General features: G+C 39.4%; 1 protein-coding gene across 1 annotated transcript in view; it reads right to left on the bottom strand.

Annotated features, from left to right (window-relative positions):
• Positions 1-2,704: 2,704 nt before the first annotated feature.
• DCDC2 (doublecortin domain containing 2) overlaps positions 2,705-24,513 on the bottom strand; it is a 56,124-nt gene continuing 34,315 nt past the window's right edge. The window contains exons 8-10 of the mRNA XM_010402920.4: positions 18,826-18,926; positions 6,619-6,954; positions 2,705-5,346 (exon numbers count right to left, since the gene is read on the bottom strand). Coding sequence (XP_010401222.4) covers positions 5,239-5,346; positions 6,619-6,954; positions 18,826-18,926 — 545 coding nt within the window. The 3' untranslated portion in view covers positions 2,705-5,238. The remainder of the gene's footprint in view (positions 5,347-6,618; positions 6,955-18,825; positions 18,927-24,513) is intronic.

Below are 24,513 nucleotides of genomic sequence, written 5' to 3'. Positions count from 1 at the left end.
TCCCTTGCAACACTGTGGATCTATTGCATCAGGTTGTGATGCTCTGGCGCAGGGTCTAGGGACCCCTTTGGGGGGTGCCTTTGATGTCCTTCACATGGATGCAGCTTTTCCCAGGGTGAAGGGGCCCCACAGCTGAGCTCCTCTGCAGAGCGGAGGATGGGTGTTCTCTGCCTCTGACCAGAGGCTTTTTCACTACACTCCCAAAACCTCTCCTCCCCCCCACTCTTTGGTGTGAGGATCTGTGGGAGCCTGGCAGCTGATAGCCCTGGGGCTGTGGTCTCCACCCCCGAGGTGCTAAACTTGATCCCTCTGTGAAAGTATTCTTTTTTCCCCAGACCTGAGTTTATTTTATCTTATCTCCATCAACATGCAGTCCAGGGCCTTAGTCAGGGCATGGTAGTCTTCTCTGTAGATTTTATACAGTTTTGCTATAATAGGCAAAAGTCCTTCATGAAGATGTTTAAGCCATAAATTATAACACTTCAGTCTCCCACACCAGGGAGGGACAAGCCCTTGCAGCAGTAGATGCTGAGGCACAGCCAGCTCTGAAGCAGCTGTGCACACACCTGGGTCATGGAGGAGCCCAGGATGAGCCCCAGTTTGAAGGTGTCAAAGTGCCCTTGGGGCAAAGGCGGCTGATGGAACCTTGGGCTGCAGTAGGCAAAGCCTTGGCATCAGCTGGAGGGATGTGACCCTTCCCCTCATCTACGTCCAGCTCTGGGCTCCCCGTGCAAGACAGACACTGGCCATACTGGAGAGAAGTCCTGTGCCAGTGCCTTCCTCAGCTCCACCCCAGTGCCCATTGGAAGGTGGGTGAGTGGGAGCCAACCAGACACAGCAGGAGGCACAGAGCAGTGCTGGCAGGAGGCATGCACTCTGTGATTTCCATAGGCAGAGCCTGGCCAGAGAGCAGGCAGCCTGCCAGCAGGGAGGGATGGAGGCACCTCCATGTCCTTGGCCCTTGGTCCAGGCTGGTGGAGGGCCTGGCAGAGATGCAAAGGGCTGCCTTTCACCCTGCTCAGGCTGTGCCCCCGGAATGTGCAGCTAGTGGGGTGAGCTGGTGTAGGAGGGGTGAGGGAGGGAGGAAGAGTCCTGCAGTGTCTCTGAAGACACTGCAGAGAGGGTTGGGAGCCACCAGGAACACCAACATATCCATGCTGGCAGGGGTGGGAGGAAAAACCAGCCTTGCAGGGCAGAGAGCTCGGGAGGGCAGAGGGACCCAGCTCTGCCACGCTCAGGCTGTAGGTGCTGGGTGAAGGCTCATCCATCGCTTTCTAAGCACAGCCTGTTCTTGTAGGACAGTCCCAAGTAAGGTCCTCTGACAACCCCAACCCCATCTGGTAATGGTGGGGGACTTTGCCACTCACCAGGTTAATACTAAAGACCTTTCAATATTCTGGTATCATGTACTGCACTATAGACTTGTACTTTCTTTCTTGAATTTTCCAAATCCTGTCCACTTCCTTACAGCCCCCATAGCTTTCAGTAGCTCGCAGGCCAGTATTTCCTTTTTACTTCAGTGTTCAAAAATTCTGAGTTTGGTTCAGCAAAGCACCAAAGTGTACGCACAACATAAGAAAATAGGTCACCCTTTTCATGAGGTTATTACTAGATTTTGATATATTTTCTTGTGTAATTACAGCAAATTTCAGCTACACAATAATATTTTCCCCATCACTAACATTATAAGAAGATTACACTGTTAATATGCACATGATTTATGTGTGCAGTGTGTGTGAGCACACAGCAAATGCCTTCAGTTACAGCATTCACGAACATCTACAAGTTGATGGATACAAATGTGCACACACACAATAATCTACAGAGTGCAGATGGCTCCACTGTCTATTGACATGTCCACAGCACTTCTTTTGATTAAAACTTGGATTGAAGGCTGTCAGCCACCCAAAACAAAACATCTGCGAGTGTATCCCACTCAATCATTCTGATTGCAACTACTTTAATAAACACACCTTTCCTGGAGATACTTCATTTGGTACTTAAATTTATTATCTAATGGTTGTTTTAATCTACATTTGGGGTAATCAGTCAAAATACCCAAGCAACAATCCTTTCCCTATACTTTCAAATAATCAGAATACACATACTGTTTTATTCTGCACACAGGTTTATTTCACTGTACCTTAGTTGATACTCAGTGCGGATCATATTTTCCTTATTTTCACCCATTTGTTTCCACAAACTAACTTTATTTTGGCTCTGATGTCAAGGCACCAAAGATTAGTTGAAATTCAATGAAAACTGCAGTCCTATGGAATTTAAGCCTATGCTTTAATGCTTTGCTGAATTAGGACTCTCAGCAGGAAGACACGTAGAAGTTTGGTAATTTTCCCAGGAGTTGCCAGTGAACAGATAAAACTCATGTGATTGCTGAGTATTGCCTGAACAGTGCACACATACCAGAACCCAGGCCTAACCTGAACCGTGACATTAAAAAACTCCCTGGGCAAGTTTAACTGTGCCATCAGGCTTACATTTATAACTATGTAACAGCTAAATTGTCAACATATTTTCTTTCACAGTTGCAATACAAAAACTACCAAATCAGGGTGGGTTTTGGTTTTTTTTAAGTTTTAGTTATGGGAGAATCCTATCAGCTGCGAAATCACTAAATTTACAAAGTCAGTAACCCGAAGACAGATTTTAAATCAAACAGGCCTTGGTAAGAGAGAAAACACAGGAATAGCTGTACTAGTTCTCTTTAATAGCAAATTATTTTTAAAAATAAAAGCAAAAAAGAAAATTCTTAAAAAAACCCTCAGAATTGTTGCACATAAGCTTAATAAAATAAAATTATATAAACTTTACAAAATAATGTATTTCTCAAGTGAAACTGAGTTCAGCCATCGCACACAGCAGATCCAGACAGGAAAACTATTAGCAAGACCACCTGTATCATTCCTGTTTAATTTCTACTTTCATATCAGAATTATTTGTTAGGCATAAACTAGTTTCCCTAAATAAAAGAATCTGATACCAATTTCATGTTGTCAGTGTTGCAAGGTGAATGATAACATGGTTATATCTCTATTTCCAAAAAGTCTGATTTACTTTCTGAAGAAATATATCCTGTCTTTCTTAGGAGAGAACAGAGGAGGAAACATTTTCAAAGTTGAATGACACTCATAGGGATTTCATGTTCCTATGAAGGAAAATGATAACCTTATATTTCCCTAGAATTTAGTTTAATCTTTTAAATTATTCTTATTGATATCTTTAAGTCTTTTAAGCATGGAAAATACCAAATTTTTGGGGAAAGGGAAGAAATAACAGAAACTGCTGGCAGACAGAAGCTATAAACAGATACCAACAATAAAGGCACCTGTGTCATTTTACCTCACTGTCACCCACAGTTATTTTATTCATTCTGGTTTGGGCGGGGTTTTTTTTTTTGTTTGTTTGTTTGTTTTTTGGTGGGGGAGAGTTGGTTGGTTTTTACTTCTGCTTAGCTACAAATGTCTTTTTAAATCCCAGAGAAATTAAATGTATTTGAGCATAGGCTTAATTGCTGTCACAAAAAAAAGGAAACATACATACTTTGTTTAAGAGCTTGGCTAAATTAGGAGCTTATTTTGAACTGATCACAAATGCAATATTCCCTTCGCTCTTTGCCAGACAGCTCAACAGAAGCTACAGGTTTCAAAGACAATTCAGAGATGCCACAGGGCAAACTGTTCTAACCCTGTTCATATGGTTTTTAACATGATGTCTTTTATACTTACACTGCCAAAGCACAGAAATATGCTGAAGGATCTCCACATATTTCTATTACATTGGAAAAATATATTTAATAACTAGTAGAAGAAGGGAAGATGTTTGAGTTTCAGTTATGACAAGTGGTTCTTCACATTCCTTAAACAGCACTTCAAGTTCAATTTGTTCATAAATGTAATTCTTGTCTTAATGGCATGAAATCAACAAAAATGACATTTAGTTTCTTGTAGTAATAATTTACTAGCATTAACGATAAGGAAACCCACTATTTCTTTTGTATAATTAATAAAATTATGCTCAGGGCTGTATTTCTATGAACTACAAATTACTCCCATTACTAACAAAGAAATGATAAGAGCAATGGAATCAGTGTCATTAAGAGAACTAATACTGTGGATCAATGCCTTATTCACTAATGCATATTAAGCCACAGCCTACCAGGAGACAGCCTGCTCAAAAGGATGATGACACACTTCCAACCATTAAGGCCATGCAAAGGGTTCATAAATGCAATAATTGTTCCTGACTTTTACAGAAATCTGGTAGGCTCATCCGGATGTCTCACATATTAAAATGGCTCCATCAACAGCAATGGTTTCATGGAAATCTCAGTCTGAATCCAGGCATGTTCTTTTTTTTTAGTTTAGTTTTTAATTAGTAAATTAAGTTTCTCTTAGACTGAATTACAAATCCATCCAAATTCAACTTTTTGAACTAATCTACTACATACTCTTCCTTTATTTTTTGTTCATGATGACAATAATTCACTGTTAAGTGAATCAGTGCAGGACAATCAACAAAACTTTGTGTTTTAAATGGAAACTAGCTGCAGTGTTGTAGGCTGTCCACATGTATTCATAGTGCTAAATAAGTGCTATTTATGTATGCAAACACTAATAATTCTAATTAATATACTGAAAATCCACTATTTAGTAACATTAGAACTGGCCCCTCATTATAGTAAACCATTTTCTGTGGCATAAATCCATTAAGTGAGGAACGTATTCTAGTTATATCTTAATGTTATGCCTGAAAATCATACATATCATGTGGAATTTTAGAGGAAAAACTATACATATCCTAATTAAAAGGTAAAAAATAGTTTCTTTTTCTGAACAAATTGACAAAAGTTTTGACATTGAATCTGGGTGGGTGTCTTTTCCTTTTCCCGGAAGAGTGTAATTTTTGTGGTTATTCTATTACTGCTAACTACCTTGTACCACAGAATAGTTCATTTATTTCTAATACTACTATAAAGTACTCTTGTATTTCCCCCCTCAAATCCTATCAGAAAAATCTCACCTTGCAAAAATAATGCTATGTTCTTCTAGTAGATATAAACACTTGTTTTTCATTGGTCCATAGAGCATCATCATCTCACAACTCATTACGTGGGTACTCAACCTGCCTTCCTAATATAAGTTACCAATCACAAAAAATAACATGCTTTATATTTAAAGTGTTATCCTCTTTCATTTTCTGCTCATTACATTTTTCCTATGTCTATGCAACTGCTGCACAGTCATTGCTCTGGTCGTTCTTTTCACTTTCCTGTGGGCTGGTGATTGTCACCCTTGGATTTGTGGATGTTTTTTCAAGACCGGGATCAACCTCGAGAAAAGGAAAAGCACTGTTAACTTTATCAGGTATCAAAGATTTCACTTCATTTTAATACAGCATTAGCACTTCATATTAAAATTTCCACAAGGTATTCTTAATGTGAAAAATAAATGTTTTCCAATTGTGATCGTGTTAAAATTTTCATTTTTTTTTATACTTTTATGTCTTCCAAAGGAGAAAGCACTCACATTAAAGGTTCCCCCCTACACTTCTTTCATCAAGCATCCAGTTACCCACATATTCATTTAAAGTGAATGCTCACTCACTTTCTCCATTTCCATAAATAACTTCAGCTTATCTAAAATGAAAAAAAAAATTCAAATATATGAAGCACAGAATAAATTCAGAGCCCAAGAAAATGTCATGTTACTCAGCTCTCTCAACTGAAAAATATTCTTGTGTGTCATACAGAAACAGAAGAAAGCCCAGTTGCAAAAGGCAAGAAACCATTCTCAGTATCACCAGAAGCGGAGGAAGAGACTGCTTTTCAGCAGCCTGTAGGCAGGGAACGTGCAGCAATTTGCTCTGCTCCTGACACTCATGAGTCCCACTCTTCCCAGACCTGGATTCTCTCCATCGAACAAAACACTTTGTTTTCCACACTCTGTTAGCTGGTCAATTCATCTGACAGTCAGGGGAGTCCTCCTTATTTATGTGGACTGCAACCCTCCATCTAAGACAACAGCATGTTACTGTGTATCCTAAATTAATAGGGTATTTGCTTTTAAACTGACTAAACCCCCTTGCTTTGAAGGGTCTTGTTCATTTCATGTATTTTTCAATTTCCAAGGAAAAGAGGTGAAACTTCCACAAAGCAATGGGAAAAGCTCTTTATGAAACTCAACTTCTGTGAAAGTCAATTCATCAAAATAATGAGGCACTGTGGTGTCATGAACACACCCTTCTGCTCTGTCCTAAAAGACAAAGTAGTGTGGAATTATATAATGATTCTGCTTTTCTGGAAACTGCAAGAATTTTTTTCATTCCTTTTTTCAAAATTCAGCATACTAAGGAAAGCAGAAGATGCAGATTCATCAAATAGTGAGAAACATCTGCTTTCTCAGTTGGAGGGCATATAATGTAATTACCAATGTAACTGATCTACACAGATGGAAAACAACTTTTCCACAAACTGAAGTTCTCATAAACGGTCTCAGGACTTTATCAGAAATTACCTACTTAGAGACTAGATGAGAAGCATAAGGCTGAGATGAATGAGATACAGAAACATAAGAAAAACATTTTGAAAGAATAAACAATCACCTGGTTCTGAATGCCAGAATTCTCTTTTATTTCTTCTTCAGGCTGAAGATCACCTTCGTAGTTCAAATGCTCCATTCCCTCACCATTGTTCTTGCCATTTAAATGGGTAAGTTCTTCTTCCTCTTCTTGGTCAATATTCTGTGTTTCTCCTGCTTCATCTTCATAATTTTCATTTAATTTCTTTTTGTTTTCTTCCACTTCAATTCCTTCTTTAACAGTTTTCCCACTTTCCTCTCCATTCACTTCTGGATATTCTTCGTCTCCTTTATATGCCTCCTCTCCCCTGTCATTTTCCTCTTCTACATTTTCTTCTTCATCTACAGTTTCTGCTGGTCTCTGGTGAAAGGAAAAGCAGCAGCATTATGAGGCATTTTAAATCAGAATGCTCCATGCAATTCTGAAATGTGATAGACATCAAATTCACAATTACATCATTACTGAGGACTAAGCATGCTAATTTGAGGTTTGTCTACATGGACAGAAAATTATGCTCCTATACTTACACCCCATAATGCCCTTTTATTCTTCTTTTACAAAATGTGTTGGTGAGATTTATTTCATGGGGTTTCATCCATTTGATCACACTCAGAACAACTGGAATGAGCTAGCTTTAATTAATACAGCAACAGCTTACTCTGTTCCAGCTATTCCAGGTTCTCTGACTTTCTAGCATTTAGTACATACTTGTTTATAAAGTCCTGTCACAATAAAATATCATATGTTACTAGCCCACAAATTGTTCCCCAATAAGCATTTTACCTATGGACCAGGCCATGCCACACCCATCGGTCTTGTCTTCTTTATATATACAGAAAAGTAGTTAGAGAGATGAGGTAGACCTACTTACTACTGGTCACTTCCAAGATATCATTCCCCTTCCCAAAGATCCCTGTGTAGGGGGGCTAGTTTAGGATTTGCTGGACATTTGGCAGCAATTTTTTCCTGCACAGAATTGGACCAGCAGCCAGAAGGAAAAAGATCTTGCCTCACCTTGTAGAAGAGTTATCAGAAACTCACTATGGATAAAGCTGCTGGCAGCATCATCTCATGACAGCCTGGGAGATGGATGCACAAACTGTCTGTTTTTTGTCATTTGCCTTCCAGTTTCAGCTTTGAAGAGTCACCTGACTATTCAGTCAACCAATGCTCCCACTTGCCAAGATTACGTACATACTTGTTCTGAGGTATGAATGAAAATAAAGTAAAAAAATCCCACAGGAGTGACAAGGTGTCTGCCTCCCACCCAGCCTCATCAGACTCTAAATCTAAAGCAAACACACTGAGAGCAATAGATTATCTCTTAATCAAAACTGTTTGGAATTTTACTGTCCTCAGTAGCTCCTTTATGCAAGCAACTATCTGCTACAGAGAAGTAAGTTGTCTTCTAAAATTTTCTTTTCCTCACTAATCCTAGCATTTCAAAAGAATTCTCTCATCACCTTCAACGTATTAATAAAAGCCAGTTCAGTAAGAATTTATTGAAGCCTCTTGATGAAACAGCTTGATTTTGCTTTGATCTCTAAGTAGCAACATAAGACAACTTTATTATGCCAGTTTACAATGCCACATTGGCACAGCTGCAAAAAGGACAAGTTTTTGTGTTGCAATAATCCACAGAATATGAAATTACTAGGAACACTACATGGTTACATGACCAGGTAAATAATGGCTCCATAAGTTGATTTTTGCAGTACAGTCATTTCTATGTGGTTTTTATTCAAGCCTTTCTGACTCACTTTCATCTAGTAACATCAAACTGGCCTTATTACCACTAAAATAAAACTTTAACAAGCCAAGTCTTTACAGAAACTTTCAAAGAAGGCACCATCCAAAGCAAACTTGATCCAACCTTGGTAACCTGCAGCACATAAAGATAGCAAAGAATCTGTAGATCCATAAATTCTCAGAAGCTACCTGCTAAGTCTTAGGCATGTTGCCTACTAATTTGCTTTCAGTCCACTAAGGAAATTAGCAGCTCTGGATTCTGACCAGAAACAAGGAGGGTTAAAAAAAAATTAAATGCACCAGACACCACTAGCTAACAATGTGTTTGGTTTTACTTAATGACACCTGCCATGACATTACACACACTAAATGAAGAGAGGATAAGGAAAGTCAACACAGACTTTCTCAGTTAACTGTTGTAGTTAGCCAAGATATTTCAATTTCCAGCAGAAGAGAATACATGCCCTTGCCTGCACAGCTTTAGTATGGTGGCTCATTCTGGACTGCAGAAGAAAGTGTGTAGGCTTTATGCCATAGTGTAAACATATGTATCCCAATGCTTTAACTGGTTTCACTGCTGTGGAGGCAGTCTTTGGCATGGAAGCACAATGGACATTTGAGGGACAGTGACTTCCTAAAGTGCTACGGTAGTGAGACTCATTTGACCTTATCTGCCTAAAATAGGTGTGGATGCAATTTTTTTAAGAGTTAAATCTGAGCAACATAGAAGATAAACACAGCAGTATTGAACTGTACCTAGAAACTCACTGAAACAGAGCATAGAACTGGCATGAAATAACATTCACATTCCAACTAATTTAACTTGACCAATCAAGCTAAATTACAAGAAAAATAACAGAAGAAAACAAGACGAACAGAACAACTCCCATCAGTGCAAGTATAATATTTTTTATAGTAACTGAAAATTTCAAGATAGCTGAGCATATTACTAGAATGTTATTACTATTACAGACAAAAATAAAAAGCCATGTTTTCAGCTAATCATTGGAAAGCAAAATGCATTCTTCACTTAATCTCCTTTCAAGCTACACTACATAAGAATGGACTTCTCAAACAAGTTAAAAATCAACATTGATCCAGTGAAGACCTTTCACAAAGTAATTTAAAACGTAGTATGGTTCCCTCTGCATGCAGAGTCAAAGGTAGCCTTTAAAATGTGAATATGACCATTGACTGTGTGTTTTAGAATGCACAGCAGACCTACGACAGGACTGTAGGGAGGAAACTGAAGGCCACAATCTCCCACCAAACACTACATTGCTCTTTACATAAAAACAGTGTGATACCTTCTACTGAGATCTTATTGACCTACTCGTTATGCATAAATTAGCATTCTCTATTTTAAGTACACCTTCTTCACTGAGAAAGGGGTTTACTTAGCAAATTTTGTATTTTTCATATTTAGGGAAAGAGACTGTTTATCTGAAGATACATACAGGGAGGAAAACAGAAAAAGGGAGAAAACCAGAGGTCTTAATAGTCCAAAGCCTGTAAATGCTGCACATGCTTAACTTCACCTTCTTGAACAGTTTCAGTGCTAGCAGTGAATCTGAAATAGTGAACTAAAGCCTACATTAAAGTACTTGGTGGGTCAGGGTGTAATTTAAAGTCCCCTGGAGTCATTGGGAACCTTTTCATTGAAATTTATGCAGTTCAGCCACCCCTCCACCTACGAACTGTACAAATTGCCCATTACATATGCACCAAAGTTACCACAAACTGTGCTCTCTCAGTCAGAATAAATCAGGATAAATCAGGATTTTGCACTGAAAGCAAAACAGGTATGCTGATGGAGACCTACCTATCCTTGCAGAAATTATCAGACTCAAGTCAGCAGTGACCTTGTATACTGACAGGAAAGCAGTCACATTTCCCATCTTAGTTTTTAGCTTTTCATCACTCACCTTTTAAATAACCAAAATATTGTCAGTCAGAGCTTCCTGTATGGAATGCATTGGATGGATAGTCAAGACAGATGTGGGACTGTGCTGCTCTTCTTGTTGCTCAGAAGTCAAGAGTTCAGCCTTTGGACATTGTGTTGGCTCACAGGAAGTTGTCCCTCCCACTTGTGATTCGTGTAAAAGCTCAGGGCATCTCAAATGCAGAGAAACAGCTCTGGATGTATCTCCAGGCCTGAGTGCCTGAGGTCTATCACCTCTTTGTAACACAGCTATCATAAGGATATCAAGGATCATAACAGAGAACAATAGGCACGTCAAAAATTCATGTTGGAAGCCACCAGCCAGTTGTAGCCCAGTGTAACTAAACATGGATACTGTAATGAACTACAGAACCAATGTTCCTACATTACTTTAGGCCTGTCTACACACCTCAAAAAGCAACAGCACAACTTGAACTTGGACTGGAGAAGCATTCCTATTCCTTAAGGTAATTTTCACAATCAAGTGAGTTCTAGAAGAGGGAGCTTTTCCAGTCACTGTCCCAGTCCTCCTATAGCCAGAACTAATCATAATAAGGTTTGTAATTTTGTCTTTTGAATTGTTGAAAGAAAACAGGAAGTAACCTTCCTTTTTGTATTGCTGGCTGCATCTTTTAAGCAAAGGTGATGCTTTTGCAGTTTCATGGTTGAAAGCACATTAGTTAAAATAACTAGTTTTCAAACTATACCTTCATGAATGTGAGAAAAATACTTTGCTTGTCATGGACTAGCAATAAAAAGACTCACTGACAAAAGACTTGTATATGTACATTGAAAAGCACAGTCAACCAAAGGCACATGGAAAAACCAAAGCAATTCTCAGCTTCTTGCTGGAAACATGGGCCCAGCTAGCCTTCTGGAAACCTCCTGACTTAACTGACAGGTTGATGAGGAACAGAGCCAATTTCATTTTGCATTCAAGAAGTATGATTGCTTGACAGTATTTTTAATCTCAGCAAAAACAGTGTTTAAAAAAGAAAGATGTATTCTAATTACACTCATTACACTATCATTCATTAAGAGCTACATTACCAAATGCCATCATCACTCAAAAGAAGTAAGTCAGGAAATCTTCAGACATTGAAGCATTTGGCTTCTTCTCCTCTAGGGATGCTAATGTAAACCTCTCAGAAGGTTTGTGAATGACTGATACTGAAAAGTGCAGTATCACAAATCATGTAAGGCAAAAATTATTTTGTACCATTAATATGAAACATAATTTTGCTTTATTGAAGTCGTTTGGAAATGTTTACTTGGCTAATGGTCACAGCAGACAAACAATGAGGTAGACAACAAAAATCTTAATGGTCGTGAAGAGTGGCATGAATACATCTCACAAATGCAGCAACAGGAACACTTGACTTCGATTGCACCAAAGCTCTCCAGAATAGAGCTCCCCTGCTCCTACTCAGGAATGTTTTGTAGCAGCACTGCACGGATTCCAACAGCAAAACATTTTGTTCCTGAACCAGAAAGTGTTGCTAAGTGACAGCAGCCCTCTTCTCTTCCACATCATTTACAAAACCCAGACTCTTAAAAACAAGCAAATGAATAGTTAAGGTTCAACTGTCTTACACCTCCCACATAGTTCCCACATTCCCACAAAATGCACTGTTGTTCCTGAAGGCAAAAAGTCTTTATCCCTACAACATTTAAACTCTGACTTTTTTTATGAGATGGGTGCATTATATTTTGGGGTTTTTTTTTACAACACATCCAGCACCTGAATTGAAAAAGTCTAATTTTTCATAACATCACAGCACCCAGAAGTCTAACTAGAATGAATGGAAGCTAAAGAACTGGAAGTGTAGAAAAAACAGCTTTTCAAACTCCCTTCATTGGTTTCATTCTGTAGTAACTGGAAGCATACTTAATTCCTTAATCACAATACAGCCTTGATAGAGAAGCCAACATCTTTGAGCACTGCCCTCTGGGGCCCCCAGCATAAGAGGGACATAGACATCTCCTATGAAGGCAGACTCAGAGACTTGGGGCGTTCAGTCTGGAGAACAGAAGGCTGCAGAGAGACCTTATAGCACCTTCCAGAGCCTAAAGGGGGCCTTTGTGAAATCTGGAGAGGGTTTTTTTACCAGGACATGTAGTGACAGGACCAGGGGGAATGACTTCAAACTGACAGAGGGCAGGGTTATATTGGCTATTAGGAAGAAGTTCTTTGCTGTGAGGGTGCTGACAAACTGGAACAGGTTGCCCACAGAAGCTGTGGATGCCCCATCCTTGGAAGTGCTCCAGACCAGGATAATGAGGCTCTGAACAATCTGGTCTAGTGAAAGGTGTCCCTGCCTGTGGTGGAGGGGTTGAAATGAGATGATGTTTAAGGAACTTTTCAACCCAAACCATTCAGTGATTTTATGATCTGATCAGATCTTTACTTTTCTAATATGTACCTAAGTCAAAAATACTTTTTTCCATCTACTTCAGTGACATTTATAATTATTTTCCCCACAACATTTTGCATGTGTTCACTAAAATTTGCCTAGACTTCACTTCCTACAATACAGTATGATCTGCTGAGCATCCCTGTAGATAGTGAGAAAATTGTTAAGCATTTAAAAATAAGTCCTACTGAGACTGCAAAAATACAGAAATAATTTTTTCCAGAAAGACATTCTTCCAAAATTCATTAAAAATGCCCTGTAAGTTAAGCAATTTGATAAACTGCCTGCTCTAAGATTGCTGAAATTTTTGAAAACAAGGTTACACAGAGGAAACTTTTTTCAAAGTAATATCAAAACTAGTTTTACAAGAGATTTGCATTTGCAGGCTTCACTCAGAAGCGAAGGCCCTTCAACTGTTGGCCACACAGGCCTCTAAAGACAAGATCAGGCATTGCTACTTCAGAAATCACAGTCACCCAATGCAGAAACCAAGGAAAGATCTCCATTCTCATTCTGAACTGCAAGGAACCAATCAGAGTAAGTTTCCCTATCTCACACAGACAAACAATAACATTAAGTGTAAATCAGTGCAGCTGAAAGAAGAACATGCAGTGGAAAATATTATCTGCTGGCTTGTCAGCACTCAAAATTCATAAGGCTTAACTTACTGCTGCATCATTTGTAGTGAAATTTGAGCATAAGAAGTTCTGCATGTGTTCTTTCCAAATGCCATTTTGAAATCCTTACTGATGTAGTGCAAAATGCTTCCTCATGAAAAGTTGTAGCCTTTTTAATCAAAGAATGCCTCTTCAAGCCATCAGCCTGCTTTAATGTTGAATGAACGTAAACTTTAACATTTTGCCTTGGGCAATAGGGAAGAGAAACATTTTATTCTGCTCATTGAGGTGAATCTTGGGTCTTTAAAGCAAAATGTATACTCCATAAAGAAAACTGCAAATGAAAGGTGCAAATTTTCTGCTACTGAAGATATATTCCAGCTCCAGCTCACCTAGGGGAGATACACAGTCTCACATCACATCACAGCCCAGGAAATGGGAAATAATGAGTGGAGGACTGCATTAATCAGTGGACATGTCTGTAAAAATGGAAAGCAAATGGATAATGAAAGAACCAAGAATGTGAACATCTACTGAAAAAACCCAAATCAGTGCCTGTTAGACGAATTTACCATCCACTAATTTTTACAAATAAACACAGGAGAGAAGCAGATGGGATGATGAATCTGGAGGGGGAAAATAACTCAAAGAACAAACCAAAAACAAAACACAAACAGACTCTTTCTACATCACACCTCAACAGGCAGTATCGTATATCCCATGGCAAAGTAGGCTGTCACAACAACGTGCCTGAATTCCTTATGGTATGGGGTCATGCACTGGATAACTTTGGATCTCATAACTCTCATGCTTACTCCACCTCCCAAGGGCTCAGCATGGGAGAAGAACAACCATGCTTATGGAAATGGATAAACCAGTGCAAACTTGCAGCGTTATTTCAGTATTATCATTACAAACTGCTGCTTTTGTGTTTTATAACTTACACAGAATGAAAGAAAAAGGAGTAGTTTTTTCTGAAAGCTTTAAAAGTTAGAAATGTTCCTCTTGGAGTTACTTTGAATATATTTGCATTATTACCAGCAAATTCAAAGTAACACACTTAATTACCATCTCCAGTAAGAAACTACTATTGTTTTGCTGCCTCCCTGTCAAGAACTGCAACAAAACCACCTTGTTCCCTTGCTATTTGCACAATTGATTTCATAGTCTGTCATCAGTCCCCATGAATGTTGACACAGTGATGCAAACAACCAATTTGGAGTAAACTGCATGTCAAAAGAAGAAACTAATAATTTTGTATTTGGGAGCTGAAGTCTTGGTACAGAATATAGAACACAAAGGTCTGGTTTGGTTTAAGGCAAAATACTCTTTTTTTTCTGCCTTGATGTTCAATTACAACTGTCAGCTAGTCTGGAGTAAAGCAAACCCTGTTCTTTTAATGTGTTTTCAGCTGGCAGACAGCATTTTACAGAGCAGGACATAAGCAAGAGTCTAGCCAGTGTAACACTAGGTTTAGTTAATGGCTAATCTGGCATTTGTTCAACTGTGTACTTCAAACAGCAAGACAGAGAAGGTGCATAAAAAGAAAAAAATATGAAGCTCTATCTTCACCACCTCATTTATGCGGCTGATGGAAATGATAGCCTATCAGAAGTGTCAGCATTCTAGTGAAAGCTGGCATGTAAATATTTATGCATTGTGCAAGATAGTCAAGCCCTGGCTGGCTGTCCTTTCCCATATTTCTAGCCATAACAGAAACTGCAGTGCAGATAAGAAAAAGCTAAAAAGCTTTATATCACAGAACTTAAACCAATTTTAAATGGTCATTAATAAGAACCCGAACATGTAAAATGCTAAATGCTTCTAAGGTTTGAGTGATCTTAGTCATCTGGGAATAAAAAAGTACTCTGTGCTACTCAGAAGGACAGGGCTTCTTGCCAGATTACCAAGGAAATTCTACATGAAGTTTTAACATGATATATAAACCATGGCTTGTGTTGCAATTAATTCTGGTGCTTTGTTTGGCTTTTATGGAAACCTGAAAATTAGATTATTCATACTGTGTGTGACTGATTTTTTAATATTTTTTTCCCCGTCAAATACACCTGATTTTTTAATATTTTTTTCCCCATCAAATACACCTGATTCCAGTTCCTTGTCCAGATAGCAAAATCTGTTGATAGCAAGTGAAAAATATTTCCATCTGAAGAAGACGAATGGACCTTGGTACATGAGCTTAGAAGTATCCAGCAGGTTCCTAGCATTGCAAGCTTGCCAGCACATCTGATTCTCACTGGCAACTGTGTGAACAGTTCCACTGCCAAACAGAGAAGTGGTAGTAGACAGTTTTTCTCCTCCCTAGGGACAGTCACCATCCGCTGGCTGAGGCAAACTGGTGAGACACACAGCGCTACTGCCTGTGCTGTAGGTTCTCTGTGGAGAAGTAATGTGAATTGTAGTCAGCCTAAAAACTAAGGCCTGACAGCCCAATTTACACAGCCAAATGTTCTACACTACCCAGAGGAATTCTTTACACACCTTCAGAGGCCAATAAACAGGCTAATCATTTCTGAATTTGATTATTACACTGTCAAGACCAGAGCAGGATGTGCTTCGGGATGTCATGAGAAACGAAGATTAAGACAACAGCTGGCATGTTCTTCCCCAATGTCAGTGCTATCAGTATAACGCCACACATCCTAATTACCACAACACCTCACCAGGACAACCACAATTAACAGGGCTGACGAGCCCAATGGCGTTCAGCATATAAGTCTCTGAGGCTGGGGCAGGTATGTGCTGTGAAAAGACACAGCTGTAGCATTCCTTTTATCAGGGACCATGTCCTTGTTGCCTCTGTCACCTGATTCATGTGTCTTCAAGAACAATGTCTACAAAATAGCTGAGCAACATTCCTTACCATTAAAGTAAATAAATAATGAGAATGATCTTTCTTAGCAACAGGAGTCTAAGACAAAATCCATGTTTTTTCCAGATGGTATTGTGTCATTCTTCAAAATGCCTAGTAAGTTCATAAAACATCTATTTTCCCTCAGGTATTTTATTTTTAAAGACGAATACAAGCTAAAGGTGTATATGTCTAGTATCCTTTTACACAATACAACTAAATTGAAAAAAATTAGCCAACTAAATAGTAGGTACTATTTAGAAAGCAATTAAATAGTGTCATAAGCTCTAGCCCCTAAACTTTTTAGTTTGTTGCTGTGCTGAACTTTCTCCTGTTTGTGAATACCTCTCTTCTGCTGGGAAGGACTCAACTCTGGACAAATACTCCAGATGCAACCTCAGAGATGTTGAGTCTAGAAAGATAATCTGTGACCTTGATGTGCTGGCTGTGCTTTTATTAGCCCTGTCTGCACAGTCCACCTCCTCCCCACAGGGAGCACTGCTGACTCAATTTGCCAGCCACAGGAGCTGCATGGCCCCTTTCTGCAGCTCCTTTCTAGCCCACCTGTGTCAAGACTGTACTGAGACAGTTACTGCATTACAGGTGCCCAGTTTTGTACCTCTCTTTCTTGTTGAATTTCATGAGGCTCAAGTCACCCTATTCCTTCAAGCTGTTGAGATTGCTCTGAAAGACAGTCCTGCATACCACCTGATAATGACAGCTGGGCCTGAATAAGGCTGTGTCCCATGCCATCATCTATGTTACCCATGAACATACTGTAATGTCTCAGATCCACTGTCAAACCCTGAGGACCACCATCTGTAAATAGGTACCAGTTAAATCTCAACCACCTGACCTTTTAAATCCCACCAAACCAGCCAGTTTTTCACCTACCTTTCAGCCCACAAATCCAGTCCCCACCCTCATTAAGGACACCTTCCTCCCCATATCTACCACCCTTCTTGCAATTTCTCCTACAAATACAGAAGTCTATATTGAAGGCAAGATAAAGGACAACAACTGTTCTCCCTTCCCCCACAGAGCCAGTTATTTCATCCCTGAGGCAGTGAGATTGGTCAAGTATGATCTGTACATAGTAAATCCATGTTGGTTATTCCCAGTCACACGCACCAGTTTCCATTTCTCAACAAGCTTTGGCTCTCAGTTCCATTTCTGCATATCCAGACAATGTCTCCATACTACTCTTTAGGAGTCTATCCCCTCTTCCACCACTTTTAGTGTGAGGTCAGTCCTCTGTTCAAACTGGCCTCCTGCTATGCCTGTTTGTTTCCTTGCACAGTGGGGATAGTGCTTGTGGTCTGACGAAGATCCTCTTGGAAATCAACCAGATCTCCTCAATTCCTCCACACTTCAGGGCAGCCTCACACAGGATCGTGCTGCCAGTTTCCCAACCAAGCCAAAGGCAACTCTCTTAACTTCTAGGATTTTTGTTATTTTCCATCCCCACTTTCTTCAGGGGCTTAAACTCTTACCATCTCATGGCCAGTGCGACTAAGGCTGCCACTATCACATCCCCAGCTTCTAGTTTCTATTTATTCTTGAGAAGCAAATCCAGCAGAATGCTTACCTAACCATGTCTCACACTATCTACATCAAAAACCTGTCTCCAACACACTCCAGAAATCTCCTGGATTGTTTATGCTCCATCGGGTTGCCCTGGTAATTGAAGTGTATACACACTATTATCTTTAACTCCTCCCATTTTTTACAGTCTCACATTAACCAGTCCTCAGCACTGCTGACCACCAGTAAGTCATAAAAATGCCCAAGAATTCCTGATGTTACTGGCATGAGTTTTAGCCTGAGAAACCTTTTGGATAAACTGTGATTCCTTACATCAAAGCATGGATCAGAAATATTATTTTGTGGCCAAGGTGACTGGCCCCAGGCCATCATCAATAGACACCAAAAGCACAGTGCAAGAGCTTGTGGACTGGAAACAAAGTTGAACAAGTTGGCAAATTCCTACAAACACATAAGATGAAAAAGAGGACTATTTTGTGAGCAATTCATTAGCAGAAAAAAAACCTATGTACTTTTTCAGCAAATAGTTTAAGCAGTTCTACCCTTCTTCCTTGGAATAAACTTCAATTTACCTATTCCCTGTATTATTTCAGTACACAGGAATACAAATCAAAGCACAAAAAGGGAGATATAATCTTACGTTTAGTTATCAAGACCTATTTATTGCACATAAATCTTAGGATTAAAAAATTGGCCAATGAAGCACCATGTTGCTCCAACAGAACAAAGTGCTTTAACAAAAATCAGATAAATCCTCACCTGTTGTGGTCCAGGGCTGGAGGAATATTGCTCTATCAGTATAAAGACTGAAATTCAGGTGAACCTATTTGGTTGGATATAACAGTAGGGAGTCCTGATTCTCTAAGGCTCTATAAGGGCTCTCAGAGCAGTTCTGAAGCTGATGAAAACGTAACTGACATTTGACATGCTAACACAGAAAGGAAGATTTGCTAAAGCTGCCATAAAAGAAGCAGTATCATTGAGCTTACAGTCATCCCCACAGAATTATGCTGTACACTGAGGAAAGAAAAACAACACACAATCGGTAATCCTAAAAAAAAAAAAAAAGTCCTTTATTTAAAGCACAATCACTACCTGGTCCAGTGGAACTTCCACAAGAGTATCTTCATCTTCTTGTACTTCAACAGCCCCCCACATTTCAGACCCCTCTTCTCCGGCTTTGTAAATATCTTCACCTATAATGGGAAAGATAGAGTGGAAGGAAGTGAAGTCCAATGGTGACACAGTGTGGCTCAACTACTGAACTGCACATTCAATTTCGCTTCTGAGAACAGCTTTCTGAGCTGACCCATCATTCCCCACGCAGTTCTTTCAAGGAAGTCTTCAGTCTCCCATTATTGTCAATTTGGTTTTGTTTCCTTTTAACGACAAATACTTGTACAACAAATACACCACTTGGGGAAGGGGGGAGAAAAGGCAAAGGGAACTAGATGAAGTCCTGGATTTGAAGTTCCTTCATTTCAGGCAAAGGTCCAGAGTGAATCTGAACTTAATACAGCAACATAATACTTCTGTTTCTACAGCCAAATATAGTATCCTTTAGTAATTAGTATTATTGATGCCTTAAGTTTTAACTTTCATATTTTTCAAATCCTGTACTGTTTAGTGTGTAACTCTGAAGTTTCTTGTAGCCTGTTAACTTCTGTTCTCTCATGCTAGGTAGACATAACAAAGCCTCTCCAGGCCTGCTCTCCAAGGACACCCAGACCGTCCTAGGCCCAAAAGTGTAAACCAAAAACCTCTGAGAGGGGGGCAGGCTGAGGGGAATTACAACATTAAACTGAAGCTTTAACTGGAGAATTAACCCTGATATTCAAATGAACCAAACCTATAAAAGTGTGAAGAACTCTTGACCAGTCGTCCATCTTGGGGTCCATCTTGGGGTCCATTTTGAGAATAGCCTCTGGCCCCCAGGATGTACCTCTGAAGGCTTTTCAAATGAATACCTACCTTTATTCCCTTACTCCTGTCTAGTCTCTGGTTTTAGGTGGCCTCTCAAGGCATCATTATAACATGCATCTACCAAAAATTTCAGTCTCTGAATCAAAAACAAACATGCTGAACCAGGTCAGTTGGATTAGTTCTACTTCCCACCTCTGGGCGCATGCAAGTAGAATTATGGCTGAAACTCCACATCTGCATTAAAAAAGTACATGCTCCTGGCCAACAAGGATTAATGGTTACATTGGTATTCAATTTTGCAAAGATTTTACACCATTTAGTTTAAGCCATTTCTTTCCCCTAAGTGTAAGTAGTAACTAGGGGTCTTTCAGTATCAGCTAATTAGGAAAGTGAAGATAGGTACATACAGAAAACAATTTCCAAGTGACACACAATCCTCTCTATTTTCCCTGAACCAAAAACAGCCCAGAAACTAAAAGCACAGGTTACTCCAAATCATCTCTCTCCATTGATCTAGGAAAGATGAAGATGTGTCCATATCCAACATAATATGTAACTACAGTAAGAAAGAGGAAAAAATATTTCCACTGTTTCTGACTGCCTCTTAGGTCTTCACAAAAGGATCTGAACTTGGTAATATCAACTGACCACGTTAATTGATCTACATTGCTGGACGCTGTTAAATAAACAGCTTTAGTGTAGGACAGAACCATTTCGGTGGAAAAATAATGAAAAAAACCCCAAGACCTAGAGAAATCCAGAGTCCATCTGCATAAAAAGTCAACACTGACTGCTCTGGAAGTCAAGTTTCCTATTACTTTCTCATCACTATGAGAGTCAAGGGAAGAGTTTGCCCTAGGAACAAATTCTGAGGCACCACACCACTGCGAATGGGTGACTGGAGGGGAGGTGCCACATGGCCTAGAAGTTCCCTGACAGCCACTGCCCAGAGGACCAGAAATGAAGGCCATTCTCACAGTCTGAAATGAAGAGGCAGAAATGGGGGTGTCTGTGGCACATCACAGTGAAATTCCAAAGTGGTTCCGCTGGGTGCATCTTAAGAGAGATTTCCTGATGGACAGAGCAGCTTGATCACCCAGGCATCACTCCTGCTGGAGCCTCCACACCCTACCAAAAGATCTGTACTACTCATCCTCTGAAGGTATCCCTCTCGGAAATACCAGAGGGCTCTTAGCATCATTGGTTGGATTCTTATCCTAAACATCTCACACACCTTTTCAAGATCTCATCTTCACACTTTGCATTAAAATAATAATTTTCTTTTTTAATTTCCTTTTTCTTGGGGTTTATCAAATGTAATGCATGTGCATGTATGTTCCACTGAAACCAACTAAGGACATTCAATACTTGCTGGCAGTATGATTAATCTTAGACAATCTACCTGTATATATCTTATTACAAATCTACCTGTATATATCTTCTTTGACAAGACTTTGGGTTTTTTGACAAAATCAGCAATAAAAACATGGAGCAGTTGAGAATAACAACAAAATGCATCTGAACAGATGCTACTTGAACTTCAAATGATCAATGCACTTTAAATTTCCCATTTTTCTGAGTTCTCTAAGGGACAGAATGTCCTGTTTCTCTTACCTGGTATGATCATTGTTGCCTCTCATCACAGACATTTAAGTTATAGATTTCCACCATATTCTGAGAGGAGAACGAAATGTGGTCCTTAAAAGCCACCATGAAGACTCTCCTATTTCAAGGCCTTCCCTCAAGTACGTAAGTAAATAACCTTGCCCTAGATTCCTTGGCTCACTGAACTATAAAAAGTCAACTCAGTGTCTGAAAGAACTGCATTTAATATCACCATCCTTCCATTTAGACTCTGTAATAACACCTTTGCCTTCAAGGTCCCCAAGTCTTTCAACCAAAATGGGGACAGTCTAACCTCTAGAGCTAAAAGGATTTTGGTGCAGAGGCAATTTTCATCAGGCTTTACTCCAGCAGGGCAAAAGAAGTACAAGGGAGATGACTGTGTTTGCCCTGGAGGCCGAATCCATTCAAGAGCTGAGGATTCTCAATTTTAAAGCACCTCTTCTTAGAAGAGCAGATCAGCCTCAGGGCTATGCTGAACAACCCAAGGAGACAGACGTACAGTATCTTCAAAAAACTTAATCATGGAATCAGAAGGGAGCAAGAAAGAGGGAAGAAGACTGAGGGAAGACGTTTCAATAAGGAATCATATTTCTCATTTAAAAGAGAGTGCCCAAAATGGTAGTAACAGCAGCATTTCAATAAGCAAAATCTGAACTCCATGCAATTTCCTCCAAGCACTTTCTAACAGGTGTTTGCTCAGAAAGCTGGTCATGAATACAAAGATATTAGTTGAAAAGAACTCTGCACAACACTGCAGCATCTCTCAGGGATACCACTGTTCATTGTCTCTCACAGAAAGCATTCTCAAGAGAAAAAGCATTCCTGTTCTTCCACAGACTGAAAATATTATTTAAGGAAAAGAGAACATTTACAACAAAAGGGAAATAAATTATTTACCTCTGCACAAACATAAGAGAATGGAAGACAAATGTCCAAAATACGTGCACAGTCGAGGAAGGAATTAAAACACTTAGGTCTGAAATGTGCCAAAACAGGTGAAAAAAACGACACTAACTGAAAAATGGGGAAGTTGAAATAACTGAACAAACAAAAAATTCCAAAGTAAATGGCAAGCAATGCAATTGGTCTTACATTAGGACACACACTTTTGTCTTTTGTTATGAAAAGAAATACAAAAATTGCAAAATAATTTACATAAAATTAATTTGAATAAATGGAGCATTATGAAAAGAGCTTAAAATGTTAAAATTATTAGCATTGCTACTCTACAGCCAGAAGTATTTTAGACTTTCTGCATGTGAAGTTACAAATATCTGGAGGAGGGAAGCCGAGTGAAAAGCCAGCACATTACTTGTTTGTGTGATTCTGTGTCAAGATCTTGTCAACGGCAGTTTGCAGGCCACATTAATCACAATTATCAGTGCTCTGAGTTACTTCCAAGGAAATGTTTTCAGTTGGGTAACTTTGCCTTGTATTTTATAGATAATACTTCAGAAATGCTTTTTGGTTTAGGGACAAAAAGTATGAAAAAATCTTATTGATGCAATATTTCACATCTCTGTGTCTGAATCATTAGTCAGTTTCTTCACATGTCTCTAAGGAAGAAAAAAAAAGGAAGGCATTTTAGAAAATGCCATCAATTACATGAAGAAACATTTTTTCAAGTCTTCATCCTGTATTGTTATGGGCTTATATTGCAATCTCTACTGAAGCAGAAATATGTGGTGTACCTTGATGAAAAGACCCAGCACTTCCATTAAATGGAACTTATGACTACTCCAAACAGTTCATACAAATTTATAGATTAAACATGCTCCTCTTTTATGAGCCAACTCTGACTTTCTTGTGCCTCAGGCTACCTGAAAACTGACCACAGACAGGGCCATGGCAACACTGGGGCAGAAAAGCTCTAAAAGGGGGTAAGAAAGGAAGATGTGTCTCCCTGCAGCTTTACTGATAAGTATAAACAGAGGATTTATTTCAGTTAGGTCCTCTGTTCTTCATGCCACAGCAAGTGCAGCTTCTGTCAAGAGGCCAAGCAAAATATTATTGGAAGTTTCCTCATCTTCTGTGAGGATATTTTTCCATGGTGTCCAGACAAAAAGAAGATACTGGAATTTTTCAAGTTTTGCCAGACACTGCGTGACAATAGACTACCTTGAGCCAAAAATCAGCACTATTTTTCATATCCTAAACAGAGAGAAGTTAGGTAACCTAAACTCCTGGGAAGCTCCTGTTATTTCTGATTATTTTAAAGTAGGGTCATGCTCAGCAATTTAGGTGAAAAGGGGGAAGACGAACCTGCAGAAGGCCAAAGAACAGATCATTTGAAAGGAGCAGCCAGCTGGAGAGAGAGAATATGCAGAGGCTGGAGGATATAGACACTGAGGGATGATAAGGGCACAGTGATGTTAGAAAAAATGTGTGGAATGAGGAACTGTATAAGAGCAAATAGAAAGATGAGGAAGTACTGGTGAAAAAAAGGAAAGCAATGGGGTCCAACACACTGACTGGAAGGCATAAAAATGGCTTTTAGGGGGTGGAAGAGTAGAAGCTTGAAAGAATGAGAGGGGAAAAAAAAACAAGTCAGCAGGTACCCAAGCCAATTTAAGCTTCCTAAAGGAATCTTCCTTCAGGAAAACCTTCAAAGAGGAATGCTGTTCTACTACTACCTACCAGCATTTGAATGTCTATGTTCTGATGTCACCACACATACAGAAGTACAGCAAAAAAACAGCAATGAAAAAATGCTCATTGTTTTCAGGCAAGTATTTTTACTGATTTCTTGCTCATATTTATTCCTCCAACAAACAATACTTATTAAGGCTCTGGAGAGGGGAAAGAATTCTTATAGAATTTTTTGGTTTCAGGCTGAAGGTATGAATGAAAACTACAACCATAAGTGCTTTCCTATGGAGTTTCTTCAACAGTTGTGCTCTATCACACCTCTTCTCCAGCTCCATAATCCCACAGAGAGAAAGAGTGATGAAATCTCTGAGGGATCCAGATGGCTTAAAGCTCTGAATTCCCTGAAGCCTTGTCAGGATTACCAGGAAAGGGAACATTTGTAGCCTGGTAACAGCCCTACCAAGGAGACGTAACTAGTGCCTCAAAAAAGCCTGCCCCAAAACTCAACCTGTCCCAAGTAAATTCAAATGATACAGTTGTTGAAACACTGGCACCTACTTCATGGCCAACCTCTACAGCTAGGAGCAATAGAACCACACAAATAGTAAGAACAAGAGAAATTTTCAGCTTAAAAAGGCAGTGAAA

The sequence above is a fragment of the Corvus cornix genome, chromosome 2 (assembly GCF_000738735.6).
Source record: "Corvus cornix cornix isolate S_Up_H32 chromosome 2, ASM73873v5, whole genome shotgun sequence".
Classification (NCBI taxonomy): Eukaryota; Metazoa; Chordata; class Aves; order Passeriformes; family Corvidae; genus Corvus; species Corvus cornix.
This window is presented reverse-complemented; position numbering and strand designations above follow the sequence as displayed.